A 16,876-nucleotide genomic window follows, 5' to 3' on the forward strand; every position below is an offset into this window, starting at 1 on the left:
TACCACAACCTGTGCCTGCATTAAAAATTTTCTTACAAACCACCCACAGCATGTCAAAACTGTTGCTCACAGGTCCCTCACCCTCATGCTCACCACCAGTTACCCACAGGGCTGTGTACTGAGCACTCTCCTGTACGCCATGTGCATCCATGACTGTACTGCCACCCAAAAGATGTGGAAGGTGAAAGCAACAGTGGTTCCTGTGTTAATTGGAACGTAACCCCCAAACAAGGACAGTGGCTCCATCATATCCCAAAAACAAAAACTGAGATATCTGTTCAAAAGAGTACAGTCCTAGGAGCAGTGACGATTCAGCGCAGGACCTCCAACCTCCCAGACTGCTCGCAGAGGACCCAAGCTTGAGAGAGTGAGAGAGAGAGAATGAGAGAGAGGAAAAAACATCATGATTAAATTTGAGAAAGAAAAGTACTCTTCACTAATCACTAAATATTAATATGGACAGTCACAAGACACCATTATTACCATTTCCTGTCCTCTACATCTGTTGTCTTAAGCAACACTAGTGCATTTACAAAAGGTGAAGACAACAGAAATTTTGTACAATATCTCAACGTAAAATGGAACAGTTCACCAAGTTCAAATAAACAGCTTTTAATGTTCAGCAAATTCAGGGATGTTTCCGTTATTAATTAAACCTTTTGGTTATTTTTCAAGAAGTGTTTGGACTTTTTTATACAAATGTCCAGTTATTTGTATTTTGCCTGATTTTGGCAAATACCTTTCTCTTCAGCAAATATTTCTCTATTATTTTGTATAATTTTTCTCACCTAGAGAAGCCTGGGAGCACTGTAAGAAACATTATTTCTCCACTGCCTTCAACCCTATAAAGCACAGGATTCTAAGTTGGAGCATATCAGAATAGATTGTGGGCAGTATATGAGGCTAAGGGACTGTGTGTCTGAAATGGTAGCTTGCAGCACAGGGGCCCTGAAGGGAACAGTTTTGGCACCTTTTCTCTTCACCCTGTATAATGCATACTTTATGTACAACTCACTGAACTGTTTCCTGCAAAAGTTCTTTGATGACTCTGCAATTGTCAACCTCATTTCAGATGAGGATGACAGGGAGTACACAGGACTGCTCCAGGACTTTGTGGACTGGTCCCTGCAGAATCCCTTCAAAATCAATGTGGGGAAGACCGAAGAGCTGGTGGTGGACCTTTGAAGATGCAGGCACCCCTCAGCAACAACACATCCAGGGCATGGTACATTGAGAGAGTGGACTGATCAGATAACACAGACACACTTTATAAGAAAGGCCAGAGCAGGCTCTACAGGCAGATTAGGGTTATGTGGAGGGCAGGGGACACTCTTGAGGGCCTTTTTTGACATAGTGGTGGCATCATCTATCTCTTATGGTGTAGTCTGCTGGATCTCGACTGCAGACAGGAAGAGACTGGTCAAACTAATATAAAAGGCTGCTGGAAAAAGACTCCCACTCTATGCATGAGACTCTGACAGTACTGGACAGCTCTGTTAGCAACAGATTGCTCCACCCCAAGTGCATGACAGAGTGCTACTGCAGGTCCTTCCTTCCTCCTACTGTCAGATTGCACAACCAGCACTGCTTCTAGTAGACCTCCAGTTGACTTCCCACACCTGTAGACTATAAAAAAACTATTTAAATTTAAATTACTATAGGGCAATGTAATTAAATTTACTTTTCTATTCTACCATTTTTATTATATTTTAAATGTTGACACATTTTCTTTCTATATTTCTGCTATTTTTATCTTGTGCATTACCCTTTGCTGTTCTTAAAATGCGGACTTTCCTGTTATGGGACAAGTAGGGTTAGTCTTATCTTTTCTTATCTTAACTAAAAAACACTTACATAAGCTGCGCTGATATCATTTGTGTTTATCGCTATATCATCACCAACCCTATGTCATCACATCTCAACATATATCACTATTTCTATTAATTCTTTACTTACTGTGTTTTCACTTACTCTTTCAATTAAATTATTTTCAATTCACAGCCTTAACATGTTGTATTTTACATCTGTGTGCCCATAATTTTAGATCTCATTAAAGAAAAAAAAAAATTCGCATTGTGGACAATCTATGATCTCAAGATAAAGAAAAAAACGGCGCAGACATAGATACGAAAAAGCATATCACGATATTTTACTGTTGAATTGGGGAAGCGATATGAATCAGTCCAAGTGGATGCAAAAGATCCAAATACTTTTAAAACGACGGGAATAAGTTGTTTATAACGTAATCTAAATGATCAACTAAGAGAAATTCTAGTTACATCATCTATTTTGAAAGTGTGATCCCGGGCGATCTGAATAAACACCTGGGTTTTGCTCAATTACTGTGTTAACTCCAGTGTACTGGAGCCAGTATTCTCTCTCTTTCAATAACAAACTAATTCTCCTCCTGCTAAGCCAGGTTCTGATTCCCCTCCCATGTGCAGTGATTTCTCTATATCAGATACATCGTCTTCCTCTTTCTTCCTTTATTGGGCAAGAAATGACCACTACTACTGAAAGCAACCATCCCTTTCTGTTACTGAGTTGAGGTGAGAGTTTGTGTTTGTTGCAGAGAAGAGAATTTGTGACCATGTTTCATCAACAGAAAATGACATGTCACAGGATTTAGTGGTTCTTTGGGCTGTTGAGCTATTCATCACTTTTATCTGCCTGTATTTAAATGCTCATGTCTTGTCAGTGCTGCTTATGTTTCTGTCTTTCTCTGGGTTTCCCTCACTCTGCTCCCCTGGTCCAAGTGATGCATATCTGTGTTCTGCTCCTCTGCTGCCTTGCTGTGCAGAGCCAGGGGGTTTATGGAGGGGAGTCCTGCCAGCTGATGATAAAGTCTGTTCCAGGTAGTGTTTATCAGGCTGGAGATGTAGTGATTGGAGGCCTTTTCCCTGTTCATGTCATGGCACCACAGCCTGAGGTGGAATTTCAGAGTGAGAAGGCTAATGCATCCTGTGAAATGTAAGATTCAGCAAAATTCAATATTTTGTTTTCTTCTGAGCATGTTTAGCTGAAAATGTATACATATATTTATTTCTGATGTTTATTTTTCCTGTTATTCTTTTCTTGCATGTAGTTTTCATCAGCGAGCGTATCGCTGGCTTCGGGCCATGATCTTTGCAGTGGAGGAAATTAACAGTAATCCAGATCTCCTGCCCAACTTCACCCTTGGCTATCTGGTAGCTGACACCTGTTTAGCAGAAAGCACCACTCTATTGGCAGCCATGGCTATGGTAACTGGACAGGAAGCTTATTTGGCAAATTCAGAATGTGGATCTGTGCATACAGTGCCAGTTATTGTTGGTGATTCACGCACTTCAGCCTCCATTATTGTGGCAAACACCCTCGGGGTGTTTGATATACCCATGGTGAGGATAACTGATGTGTTGCAAACATAATGATTATTCATGTGCTTGTTAGTTTTGCTGCAAAGTATTTTGAAGATCATATGTCTTTCTTCTCCTCTTGTGTTTTTCACTTTGGGCTGCACAATGTTACAGTACTGCCTCACAGGAAGTAGTTCATGATTTCAAACTCCAGTAGGTCTAACTTTGTGTTCAGTTCAATGGGTTAATGAGGATTTCCTCAGGTTTCTCCTGTCTTAGTTCAAATGAAAGACATGAATGACATAAACAAGCCAGTGGCCTCAAAAATGCTCTTAATCTGGAGCATTGCACAAATAGTAAGATATGACAAATGCACAGACTAAAGCATTTATTTCAAAACACATTGGGAATGATGTAATTCAGTTTCATATTTTTATACTCATTGTGATGTGCTTTTTAAACTACAGTATGTTGTGCCCCTCCAACAAAGAAACTATTGTATTCTTCACAGGTAAGCTACTTAGCCTCCTGTGGGTGTTTGAGTGATAAGAGGAGGTATCCGCTGTTTTTCCGCACAACACCCAGTGATGCTGCAGAGGCGAGGGCCATGGCTGAACTGCTGCGTCTGATGGGGTGGACGTGGGTGGGTCTGGTGTCAGCGGATGATGATTTTGGCAGATTTGGGATTCAGATGTTAATGGAAGCACTCAGGGGAACTGAAGTGTGTGTTGCCTACCATGAAGTAATTCCAAAGGTAATGTAATGGCTCATTTTGACAGTGTTGGGGCATACGTGATTCTCTCCCTTTCTATTTAGTCTTTCTTACTATCTGCAATTCTCCCTTTGATTTTTAATATCTCTCTTTGTCATCCCAAGGACTATCCAAAGATGACAATGCAAAGAATAGTTGAAACCATCCAGAAATCCACTGCCAGAGTTGTGGTGGCATTTCTTATAGACCTGGATGCAAAGGTTTTATAATTACTGAATCTTTAAACCTAATTTTCATTTGGTTTACACATTCATATTTTATAAACACTATATTCATTTATTGATAATATACGTGTTCCTATCTCTTCGTCAGGCATTGTTTGAGGAAGTGGCTCACCAAAACATAACAGATAAGCAGTGGATTGCTAATGATCCTTGGGCTACTTATGCTGCTTTCTTAGTCCCTCGTTATATTCCCTCACTGGCTGGGACAATAGGATTTGCTCTGCGGAAAGCCAATATCCCAGGACTGGGATCTTTTCTGACACACATTCATCCCAGTTCATCCAAGTCAGACCCGTTTGTGAAAGAACTCTGGGAAATGCTGTTTGGATGCTCTTTTCATTCTGGCCTGGGACGGCCATTGTGTTCAGACTCAGAGGTCATAGGTGATCACTGCTTCACTGATTAAAACTTTCTGTCATATGAAACAATATTCACAAATTTAGTTTCAATTTTTACTTTAATTTTTAATATCCTAATGTTTAAATTGCAAAGTACATTTATTCGCTTACTTCTCCTTAATGAGTCACTTGCAGGAATTGGGGAGAGCTTGTATGCAGATGTGTCCCAGCTAAGAATCACTTATAATGTTTACAAGGCTGTGTATGCTATTGCTCATGCAATCAAAAATATGCTGGCCTGTGAACCTGGAAAAGGTCCCTTCCTGAAAGGCCAGTGTCCTGATGTTGAGAGGCTGCAGCCTTTACAGGTAAATGAAATTCTACAATCTGGAGATGCCATAAATGTTATTATTTTCCAAAGTGCTGTGGAATAAAAGTTGTCTCTCTCAGATAGCTCACTACCTGCGAGAAGTGAACTTTACGACACCTTTGAATGAATGGATGAACTTTGACCAAAACGGAGACCCCCCTGCCTCATATGATATCATCAACTGGCACGTTACAGCTCAGGGAACAGGGGATTTTGTCACTGTTGGCCATTTTGTGTCGTCTCAAGAGTCAGGTGGTCAGTTTCACATTGACATGGACAGAGTGATGTGGGGAGCAGGTAGCAGACATGAGGTATCTATTTTTACATTACTTTTCATAATGGATTTCTCTTCTAGTTTATTTACTGTGTTCCCTGTTTCCCTGAAAGTAATTTTATTGTATTACCTAATCCTAGGTTCCTGTGTCTGTGTGTAGTCGACCTTGTCCTCCTGGTACAAGGAGAGCTGTGCAGAAAGGGAGACCTGTGTGCTGCTTTGATTGCCTGCCCTGTGCCGAGGGAGAAATCAGCAACCAAACAGGTACAGGGTTCATTGTATTTGTTTGAATAAATACAGATAAGTTACAGCAGAATACCTCTTCTTGGACTGCATGGAAGTAATCAGTACAAGAATGATATTTAATTAACAGAAGACAATAATTTCAAGAAGAAGAAAAAGAAGAAAACATGTTTAATAAAAAGCTATTTGAACACATTTTGGATTATGACAAAAACCCATAAAAACACATTCTGTCTGCCTTTGTCTCTTAACAGGTTCACTGGAGTGTTTTCGATGTCCAGAGCGGTTCTGGTCCAACTCAAATCGCACTGTTTGCATTCCCCAGCAGGTGGACTTTCTTTCTTATAGCGACACCATGGGAATCATCCTTTCCATAGTGTCAGCTGTTGGGGCAGCGCTAACAGCTGCCACATTTACCACTTTCCTTTACTATCGACACACACCTCTGGTAAGGATGATACCAAATCACATCTTAGATTATGGCATAAATGATAGAACCATAGAGAAAAATGGTTATTTTACAATTTCCTGATGTGTTAATTTCAGAATTTTAAAAAAGACAATGGTCTACACCAATCTGTATTTTATCTTACTTCCAAATCCCTCCCCTAGGTTCGGGCCAACAACTCAGAGGTGAGCTTCATGCTCCTGCTGTCGCTCAAGTTGTGCTTCTTGTGTGCACTGGCTTTCATTGGACAACCAGTAGCTTGGTCCTGTATGTTGAGACATACACTGTTTGGAATCAGCTTTGTGTTGTGTATCTCCTGTGTGCTGAGCCGCACTATGGTGGTCCTGGTGGCCTTTCGCTCGACGCTGCCCGGGGAAAACCTGATGCGTTACGTTGGGCCTGCTCAGCAGAGGTTGGCCATCTCCATCTGCACCCTGGTACAGGTGATTTCCTTTTTAACAATAGCAGTTCTAGTGATGTTCATTCCTGTAGAACTGGCTCACTTATATAAAGCCATCATCGTTTTATAGTCTTTATTTGTATCCTAAAAATATCTCTCTCTCTCCATCCTTTTCCCAGGTGCTGATCTGTGTGCTGTGGCTGACCCTGGCCCCTCCTCAGCCTACAGAAAGAGATATTGTGGACAACTGGGGACCCAAGATCATTCTTGAATGTGCTATGGGCTCTGTAGTTGGCTTCTCATTTGTTCTAGGCTACATAGGCCTGCTGGCCTGTCTCTGCCTCCTCCTGGCTTTCCTGGCTAGAAAACTTCCAGACAACTTTAATGAAGCCAAACTGATCACCTTCAGCATGCTGATCTTTTGTGCTGTTTGGGTGGCCTTTGTTCCCGCCTATGTCAGCTCTCCTGGAAAGTACACTGTCGCAGTAGAGATTTTTGCCATCCTGGCCTCAAGTTATGGTCTTCTGCTCTGTATCTTTGCTCCAAAGTGTTTTATTATTCTTCTGAGGCCTGAGAAAAACACCAAGAAACATATGATGACCAGATAAGTCAGTAGGGTCTAGTTTAGCACCTTTAGCCCTTGACAGGCAAACTAAACATGCACCAATCTGTCACCTGCAATTACCTCCTGACCTTAGCATTAATATAAGACCTGACTCATAATTAAACGCAGAGCTCCTGCTGAACAGCAAAAGCAATAGTTTACTGGCAGGGTGCACAATGGCAAGACATGTTAAATTGATGAAAACAAATAAAAGGTACTGATGGTGCGTCCAGAGGCAGTAACACCCTCTATAATTTCACACCTCCCTAAAATATTGCTGACTTTATGTACTGCTGGTCCCTAAATAGTTCAATGAGCCACCAGGATTTAATATAAACTGACCTTTCTAAATATGAACTTGCAAATCTCTAAACCCTGTTTTGTATCTGTTTATAAGCTGACTGGCAGTTTCATTTTTTTTCCTGTTGTATGTATAATACCTCATATTTTGCACATTTTTTGTTTTTAAAAATAGGACTTTGCTTGCTAACAAATTGTTTGCAGAGATTATAAGTGTGCCAATAATTTATTTGCTGCTCCAAAATGTATCAGTTGCCTATTCATGTTGTTTATTTCTTGAGGAATTTCTCTCAAGCAAATACTGCATTCAGCCTTTCTTTCACATTGCATCTGCCTGCACCCTGTAGGTTTTTTTTATAACCTAACCCTGCTTTAAACTTCTCCACAACTTTATCCTTGACCTCTCTGGCCTGTTCTTTGGACTTCATGATACTGGTTGTCCTCAAATGTTCTCTAACAAACCTCTGAGAGCTTCACAGAACAGCTGCATTTATACTGAGATTAAATTACACACAGGTGGACTCTATTTACTAATTAGGTGATTTCTGAAGGCAATTGGTTCCACTGGATTTTAGTTACGTGTGTCAGAGTAAAGGGGGCTGAATACAAATGCACGCCACACTTTTCAGATATTTATTTGTGAAAAATTTTTCACAACCATTCAACATTTTCCTTCCACTTGATGTTATGTGTCACTTTGTGTTGGTCTATGACATAAAATCCCAATAAAATATGTTTATGTTCGTGGTTGTAATGTGACAAAATGTGGAAAATTTCAAGGTGTATGAATACTTTTGCAAGGCACTCTACTCATGTATATGTTTCAGTGGCAAGGACTATTGTTCATGAAAATATGATCTGATCATTTTATTTTTGAATGGAATCAGTTGAACAGAATAGAATAGAATGCTTTTGTTGTCATTACATGAAGGTGCAATGAGATTAAAAGCGCTATATCTGATCTTAAAACGTTCACATATACACATACACACCACAAAGATTACATGTTTAAATAATATAAATAGCCCTAATAAAAACAATGGAGACTATAGAAAATATAGCACCTTAGAAAGAACAATGGAGACCGATCCTAACAGACTGTTTGTGAGGAAGTTGCCTACCACGGCACAGATGGATGGTGGGAAATCCAGGTCTTGGAAGCTTCACAAGAATACCTGGAATGATTGTATTGAATGCACACTGTTTATATTTTATAGCACCATTTGCCCAGGTAAAACAGATTCACTGATGACCCTCACAATTCATGCAGTCCTACAAAAGCTGACCAGATTGATCTCCAAGACAGTGGGAGGAATGTCACACAGCCTGATATTAACAGTTAGGGTTAATAACAGTTTTACTATTAAATAAATATGATCAGTGTACATCAGTCCTATTTATATAGGTCCATAGGACCCTACTATGCCTAGTGGATGGAATACTAACATACATGTGGTCGAGGAGATTGTGATGACTGAATGTGCATCCACTTTACATAGTGACCTGTGGTGGTTGTAGACAGATGCAATGCAATTCACAGTCTTTTCCTAAACCTAACGAATTAATTTTAAGTCTAACTATAAGCAAGTCTTTTGAGTGCCTAAAATTAACCAACGAGTTTTAATGCCGAAACCTTAGTGTTAATGCCTAAACCTAACCGACACGTTTCAATGCCTAAACCCAATGTCACGTTTTAATGCCTAAACCTAACTGACGCATTTTAATGCCTAAACCTAACGACACATTTTAATGCTTAGACCTAACCGATGCATTTTAATTAGCCAACATCTAAACTTAGCCAACATGTTTACACAATAACAACAGTAATGATCTGTGCGATTATAATGACCTACTGAACCTTCCAGTGGGTAGTAAGTTCCAGTAGGTAAGTAGGGACCTATTGAGCCATAACTATAGTCTTACAAGAATTATATTGAGTATCATGACAACATTGTAACTGTGTGATATTGACATCTAAGGCATAAGATCAAAAACACATAAAAATGCATCTCATCCCTTCAATTTTAAATAAATTGTTTTTCTATTCAGAACACCAGAATAGCAGTTATATTTTAATTTACCAGATGCAGTCCCCCACCTAGCATCCTTAGATTCAGTGAAGCAATTTACGGATTAGAAGCTAGCAACGAAACTAGCAAATGGGAAATAAATAGAAAGTTGTATGACAAACCAAATGCAGATTTTTATTTCAGAAAAAAAGGTAAATGAGTATCATAAAACATGATGAGTATGGAAAGTATGAAAAGGCAGCTCACTTCTGACCCACTTCTGAACATCAAAGCTCAACACAAGTACTACCACCTCCAGCAAAATATACAGTCCATCAATGCAGTCTACAATAGTCCAGTTACCAAATAATGAACTGGAAGTTGCACATAAGCATAAGTCCAAGAAGCATACCCAAATTTTTCTCGAAACTTGGTATGTCTATCCAAGGCTGGACTGAGGCTAAATAGCAGCCCTGGAATATGATCCAGCCAAACGCATTTATGCTGTCGTGACATTTCGCCTTCTATCTATTTTGAGTGTGTAAATACCTTAAAGATGATAAATATAAAAATTATCAGCCTATCAGCCACAGCTTATGCAATATGAAAAGAAGCCAATTAACTGTCAGAGCCACAACAATTGGTAAAGCAGTAGAGAAGGTAGATAGGAGCTAAAAATGTAAAGGGTAATTATAAGTGTAAGTGTGTTAGTGTTAGATATAAATGTAAAGCAGTACAGTGACAATAAAACACTGATTCCCATCTCCCAACACCATTTCCTTCTCCTGTCAGAGACCAGACATCCACCCATGTTCCAATTTACTGCTCTGCCTTGGGAGGAACAACAGATCAATCAGTCGTGGATAATCAATGCTAGTCTACTCGCAACTGTGGAAAGCCAAAATAACATGTCTGAGCCTTTAGTTTGTTATTGTAGGAAACATCCAGCTTTAATATTTAGATGTAAAGGCCTCTAGAGTACGAGGATTTAATTAAGCATTGACAGCTGAGATTTCCACAGAGCATACCTCAGAGACCATGGGCCTCATCATTCTAGCTCTGATCAAATCAGCAAGGACACTGCTGCCAAATCCCATTCAGATCGAGCACTGAGCTGTCCTTCACATTTCCATTTCCACTGATGATGTCACATGAGGGCCATGCAGCAGGAAAAATTAAACCATTTGATTGAAGAAAAGTATGGTTTTACACATTTTCTTTTCTTATTATATAACTGTTGACTATGACTGTTATTGAACTTTAACTGACTTTAAACAGAGTATATTGGGGTTTACATAACTTATAACATATGCACTATTGTTTATATTCTTCTTTACCATTGCTCAGATAAATGAATAAAGTAGTTCTTTATCTAGAATAAAAGAAATAATTTACAATAGAATCAAAGTGGTCTTCAGAAAGATATACAAAGACACTGGGGAAACTTATTTGTGTGTGTGTGTTACTGCGTGCGTTACTGCGTGCTTGTGTATTTCTTAATAGGACATTGTGAATGACATAAGGGACAGCACAGTGGCTTAGTGGTCAGCATTGTTGCCTCCCAGCAAGAAGGTTTCTGGTCTGAAACCCGGCAGGGGCCATTCTGTGTAGAGTTCACATATGCTCTGGCTTTTTCCCACAATCCCAAGACATGCATGTCAGGTTGACTGGTAATGCTAAATTGCCCATACGAGTGAGTGTGAGCGTTTGTTTCTATGTGTGGCCCTGCGATGGACTGGTGACCTGTCCAGGGTGTTACTCCTGCCTTTCATCCAAAGAGAGCTGGAATAGGCTCCAGGAGATCCCTGTGACCCTAGATAGGAATAAGCAGGTATAGATATGAATGACTAAAGGCATCATCAACAGCACACTACTACCATCTGGTGGTAAAGTGTAATTGATCATACCACTTGCATAGATTCTTTCTACTTTAAACCACACTCTAAAGTGAAGGTAATTTATCTCATTATGTTTGAAACAGACAATGTTAAAGAAGTGCATCAAACGTGCATCATTTGAGCAGTATCTCCTAAAAAATGTCAGTGGGAGCTTTAGACATCAGGTGTTTCCTGGTGTTCTTTTCAGGCCTCAGTAGGATTATGAAGCATTTTGGTGCAAAAATGCATCCCAGCAGTCCATAACTGGAGGCCAAGATAGCAAACACCTCTGTGACTATAGAGTACTTCCCTGGAGAGCTCACATAGGCAGGAACAAAGGCTACCCACACGGCACAAAAAATGAGCATACTGAAGGTGATGAGTTTGGCCTCATTGAAGTTGTCCGGGAGTTTCCTGGCCAGGAAGGCCAAAAGAAGGCAAAGGCAAGCCAGGAGACCAATGTAGCCTAAGACCAGAGCGAATGCAATGGGTGAACCCTCATCACACAAGAGAATGACAATAGCACTCTCACGTGGCATCAGTTGACGTGGAGTAGGGGGGGCGACAACCAGCCACACAGTACAGATGATTACCTGCAAGAAAAAATTATATATATGTGTATATATATATATATATATATATATATGTGTGCGTGTGTGTGTGTGTACATGGATATATACATATTTGAGTTTGTGTATGTGTATATAACGTTTGAATAAAAAAGCAGATAAAAAGCCCTAGGTACTTACCTGGACAAGTGTACAAAATGTAATGACTGTCTTCTGGTGCAAAGGCCCAAACCATTTCATCACATTACTGCCTGGAAGTGTAGATCTGAAGGCCATTAACACCACCATAGTTTTCCCCAGAACACAAGAGATACAGAGGACGAAGGTGATGCCGAATGCTGTGTGTCTCAGCATGCAGGACCAGTCAGAGGGCCGGCCGATGAAGGTCAGAGAACACAGGAAACACAGAGTCAAGGAGAAGAGCAGCAGAAAGCTCAGCTCAGAGTTGTTGGCCCTGACAATAGCAGTTGTTCTGTGATAGGATAATATGAAAATTACAACGCAGGTGCAAAAGGAGCCAATGAGGGAACCAGTCATTAGGGTGATGCCAATGGTGTCGCTAAAGGAGAGGAACTCCACCTCTTTGGGGATACAGACTGTCCTCTCAGCATTGGACCAGAACTCTGGGAGGCAGCGAACACACTCTATGGCATCTAAAAGCAAGACAATGCTTTAGTTGTTTTACTGTGGCTTTTCTACTGCAACTATTAATTCAGGCCAGATTTTATAATCTAATGTGAGTAAGTAGCATTTCCTCACCAGTCTGATTGCTAATCTCCCCTGCTGTACAAACCACACAATCATGGCAGCAGATAGGGAAGTTAGGTTTGATTGCCTTTCGGGTACCTGCGGGACAAATGTTGCTGCATACTGACAATGGAGCCTAAGTAGAAAAGGAAACACACTACACAGCTCACAACTCAGTCACACAGTAAACATATTATTGCACAAAATACAGTTCACACAACTTTGTTTTACTCTATTGATATCCCTACTTTGGTTTGGTTGCCATTCCATATAATTCCCTGTTCCTGTATTTGGAGTTTTTGCTTTCCAACTGTGGTTGTGTCATCAAATTTGCCAATAGTGACAAATTCCATTTTTCCATTTGGTCTTAGCTGCCAGTTAACCAGGTCATACATGGCTGCAGGGTCACCATTCTTATCAAACTTAATTTCATCACCAAATGAGTTCAAATATTTCACTTGTTTTATGTAATGAAGTAGCTAAGGAAAAACAGTGCATATGATCACCTTGTTAAATTCTAATCATGTTTTTACATAGGGGTAGTGTTTGTTAACTGAGTTAGTAAACATATGGAAATGTACCTGCCATGGTTGTATAGTGTCTGTATCTGGGCAGGTCTCCTGAGTAAATGGCCCTTTTCCTTTCTCACAACTTCTCATCGATTTGAGTGCGTGTGCAATCGCATACACTGCCTTATAGACATTGTAGGAAATCCTTAGCTGTGACACATCAGAATATACATTCGTCACACTCCCCAATTCTTCTTTGCCAGAGCAGGGAGGTTTACCCTGAACATTATGTTTCTGACCATCAGCCCACAAACCCAGGCTGCACTGAAACAACTCTTCCCAGAAGGGTATCAGGAAGGGATCTCCAAGGGCATCTGGGCTAGAGGGATTCAAGCGAAGCAGAAAATTTTGCAATCCAGGGATGTGTGCACGCCGAATGGCAAATCCCATAGAACCCTCGAGGATGTGGTGGTACTTTCTGGGGATGGAGAGGATGGTAGCTGTGCTCCAAGCTTCACTGGCTAACCACTGTATCCCAGTGAGCCCCTCTCTATATTCAAAACATATATAGATAGCATATGTGCAAATTTAAAGTATTAACATTTGTATCAGTAAAAAAAACACTTCAGTGTAGGTGATGAATAGCTGAAAGCATCATACCTTAGTGCTTCATCAAACAGTGCTGCTGCATCTTGTTCCACAGCAAAAACTAGAATCACCCGAGCTGCAGAGGAACGGATCTTTGAAACAATAGATGAAATGGTGTTCTGAGCTCGGTTTTTAGGGATGATCTCGTGGAGGGCAACGCAAGCACCTAACTTTCCAACCTGAGACAGCAAACGATAGGTGACAACTTACTTCAGTTTATCTTTGCCTGTTCAGCACGTTCTACATTGAAAATTACATGTATTATGATTCAATTCTTAATCTTGGGCTGTGTGACCCACCTCATCAGCAAAGATGTTTGCCCCACCACGGCCATAGGCATCATCCCCTGCAATCACACCCACCCAAGTCCAGCCAAAATGTTTCACAAGTTGTACTAGTGCATCTACCTACAAAGAGACAGGAAAGTGAAACAAGTAGAAGACGATTTATATCATGTTAGAAATAAAAACTTCTCTTGTTTGTGTAGAGCGTGTTGAGTGTCTGCTGTCCCTAACCTGGAAGAAGTCACTTGGCATGGTCCTTAAAAAGGCAGGAAACTCCTTTTTGTCACTAAGACAGGCACAGCTGGAGAAATAACTAACCTGATTGAAAGAAAATGTGGACATTTCATTTTACACTGAAATACTTGCATAAAATATTCTTTACTCAGTTGTATGTAATTGAGTTGTAATATAACTCACAGTACCCAAAGGTGTGTTGAATTTGAGACAATAAGAAAGGCAACACACACTGTTATTCCTACCCTGCCAACAGCTTTAACACACGGCAAATGATTGGTATGAAGTTGTTGATTAGCTATAACAATGTTACCTGTGGCAAATGGAAGACTCCCAGAAAATGGGCCACTACAAGAGACTGAGTAGAGCCTCCGTCACCTATCACCACCGGTACAGTCCCATGACAGGTGACTTTACTGTATGTCTCTTCTTCACCGCCTTCACCCTTTTCACTTGTCATTAACTCCATAGCAGCCTTCAGTGCCTGATGGGGTGCACTACACGAATCATAGATCTTATAGCCCAGTGTGATATTTGGAAGGAGTTTGCCTTCTCTGTTGATCTCCTCGATTGCAAAGATCATAGTTTGCATCCAACGGAAAGTCCGAAAATTGAATCTGAAAAAAGACAGAATGTGTCTTGAGGCAAAATTTGTAGCTGTTTTAAATTTCAACACATGTAGAGCCCTGTACAAAAAAAAAATAAATAATAATTTCACGTATCATTGTTCACAAAACATGGACACGTTGAACTAAAGGAGATTTGTGCCATATTTGGCTATGAGCATACATGTATGTCACAGATTCTTAATCACAGCTTTACATATATTGACAGCTTGCAAAAATGGTTTACCTGGTACACTGGGGAGCAGGTGGCATAGTGGTAAACGACAGACTGGGCTCCAACACCATATCATGAAGGGAGAAGAGACCACCGAGTACAATGTTTCCCTTTTTCTCCAGAACAGGCAAGGACATAGATCCTGGGATTACCTCACATTGTTGGCTCTGGTCTTGGTGGGAGTTATAGGAAAAAATCCCACACCATAGTACACATAAAAGCATAATATGTTCTCCTCTCCATAAAAGACTGCTCTTTGCTTTCCTCATCCAAAAATTTTTCATCCAACTACACTGTTTTAAATAGCAGATATGTGTATGCATACAAAAAATAAATAATGAGTCTGTAAACAAAGCAACAAACTGAACAGAAATTTGTCAGTTGTCTGCAGGAGGTAAGACAGAAAAATGAATATATCACAACCCCAGATGTTAATTTCTACAGAAATTTAAAAGTACAAAAATACCAGTGATATCAGTTGACTCAAACCACTTGATCTCAACAATCTAAGCTTGTATATACATAGCAGTACATATTAACACCACACAGACAGTCTACGAGCTCTTTAGTAAAAAGGCAGAGACGCCACCTAGTAGCCTATTTATGCTACCTTCCTCATATCACAACTGTCAAACTGACCTAATTTCCCCCGAGCTCGGATCAAAGCAAAAAGATCCCCCTGTTTCACAGTGAGCAACTACAATAACAAGAAACTGAACTGAGCGACTGACTATAATAGAGAAAGACAAGAGCTGTTTAATGTCACAGTGTCATGCCTGACTAGGCCTAGCTCATTCTTCAGTGATGTGAATAGGCAGACAGCAGAGCTGTCACAGGGGGCTGCTAAACTAAGTTACCTTGATTTCCACCACACACACACACACACACCCTCACGCACACGCACACACATACACACACTCACACACACACTCTCACACTCACACTTGTACTTCTATGTGTGTAAAGGGCATACACTGACATAATGCATTCCCCAGTTTCATACATAGCCTCAACCATAACAACTACTGTAAATGTCACCCAACATTATTCTAACCGTAACCCTAAAACTAAGTCCTAACCCTCAAACACACAAGTGTGAATGAGAGAATAACTTCACATATGGAAACGTTAAAACCTTCTAAACAATATTGTTCACTGTGACAGGGGTCCATGGGGTCCATTACTTTTTCTTTTGAATGAACATTTAATGTGAGGACATACATTACAGTTTTACTTAATATCCAGTTTCACTTTTTTTTTAAATCTGAAAACCAGCTTCACCAGAATCTAAAACATTTTCAAAAAACATAACTTAATGTTCTAATGGTTTTACAATGACCAGGTAATTGTCTGTTTCCTTTTATTCTTACATGAGAAAATCCTCCTGTGGGGTTAAACAGGTTTAATATGGTGAGATAAATGAGTCATTATAGGGTTATGCACATCATTATTTGGACAAACCCTTCAGGCTACAAAACACAGCACCACACAGAGTGTGAAACAAAGAGAATATTAGATGTGTTATGTTGTGCTGCCTCAGGCCATATAGGTTTCCTTATTTGTTTAATTTATCCCTGTGTGACGCTCAGAAGAGTAAGCACACCTGTACCCTAAGACAGAAACCTCAGTATTATAAAACAGTATTGTTTCCTTTTCTTGTAAAGCAAATCTGTAACAAGGATTTAAAGTTTATGCTCTCAGGGGAAAGGAGTCATACACGTCAGTCAACAAGCGGATTCAAAGTGAAAAATGAGGTATCACAGTTGTCCTCACAGGGATATGCAATTCAAAATAATTGAAGCCCCTGAGTATTGGGTGTTCCACTGTGTTTTATTAAGCATTAGAATGGTG

General features: G+C 40.1%; 2 protein-coding genes across 2 annotated transcripts; one reads left to right on the top strand and one right to left on the bottom strand.

The window, feature by feature from the left end:
• The first annotated feature begins 2,508 nt into the window (after positions 1-2,508).
• Positions 2,509-7,321, top strand: LOC113122644 (extracellular calcium-sensing receptor-like). Its single transcript, XM_026294130.1, has 12 exons — positions 2,509-2,549; positions 2,757-2,970; positions 3,086-3,377; positions 3,847-4,089; positions 4,212-4,289; positions 4,399-4,714; positions 4,865-5,037; positions 5,120-5,350; positions 5,454-5,577; positions 5,811-6,004; positions 6,169-6,447; positions 6,584-7,321. The coding sequence occupies exons 2-12, from the start codon at positions 2,759-2,761 to the stop codon at positions 7,010-7,012; spliced, it is 2,571 nt and encodes an 856-aa protein (XP_026149915.1). The 5' UTR covers positions 2,509-2,549; positions 2,757-2,758; the 3' UTR covers positions 7,013-7,321.
• Positions 7,322-11,346: 4,025 nt separating this feature from the next.
• LOC113134265 (extracellular calcium-sensing receptor-like) lies at positions 11,347-15,249 on the bottom strand. The gene is made up of 10 exons (XM_026313539.1): positions 15,038-15,249; positions 14,499-14,802; positions 14,183-14,269; positions 13,967-14,074; positions 13,680-13,846; positions 13,092-13,569; positions 12,759-12,989; positions 12,523-12,646; positions 11,944-12,416; positions 11,347-11,787 (listed from the first exon to the last, which is right to left on the bottom strand). Exons 1-10 carry the CDS (start codon positions 15,247-15,249, stop codon positions 11,347-11,349), a joined length of 2,625 nt encoding a protein of 874 aa, XP_026169324.1.
• Between the last annotated feature and the right edge of the window lie 1,627 nt (positions 15,250-16,876).

This window comes from Mastacembelus armatus, chromosome 13, assembly GCF_900324485.2.
Source record: "Mastacembelus armatus chromosome 13, fMasArm1.2, whole genome shotgun sequence".
NCBI classification, from domain to species: domain Eukaryota; kingdom Metazoa; phylum Chordata; class Actinopteri; order Synbranchiformes; family Mastacembelidae; genus Mastacembelus; species Mastacembelus armatus.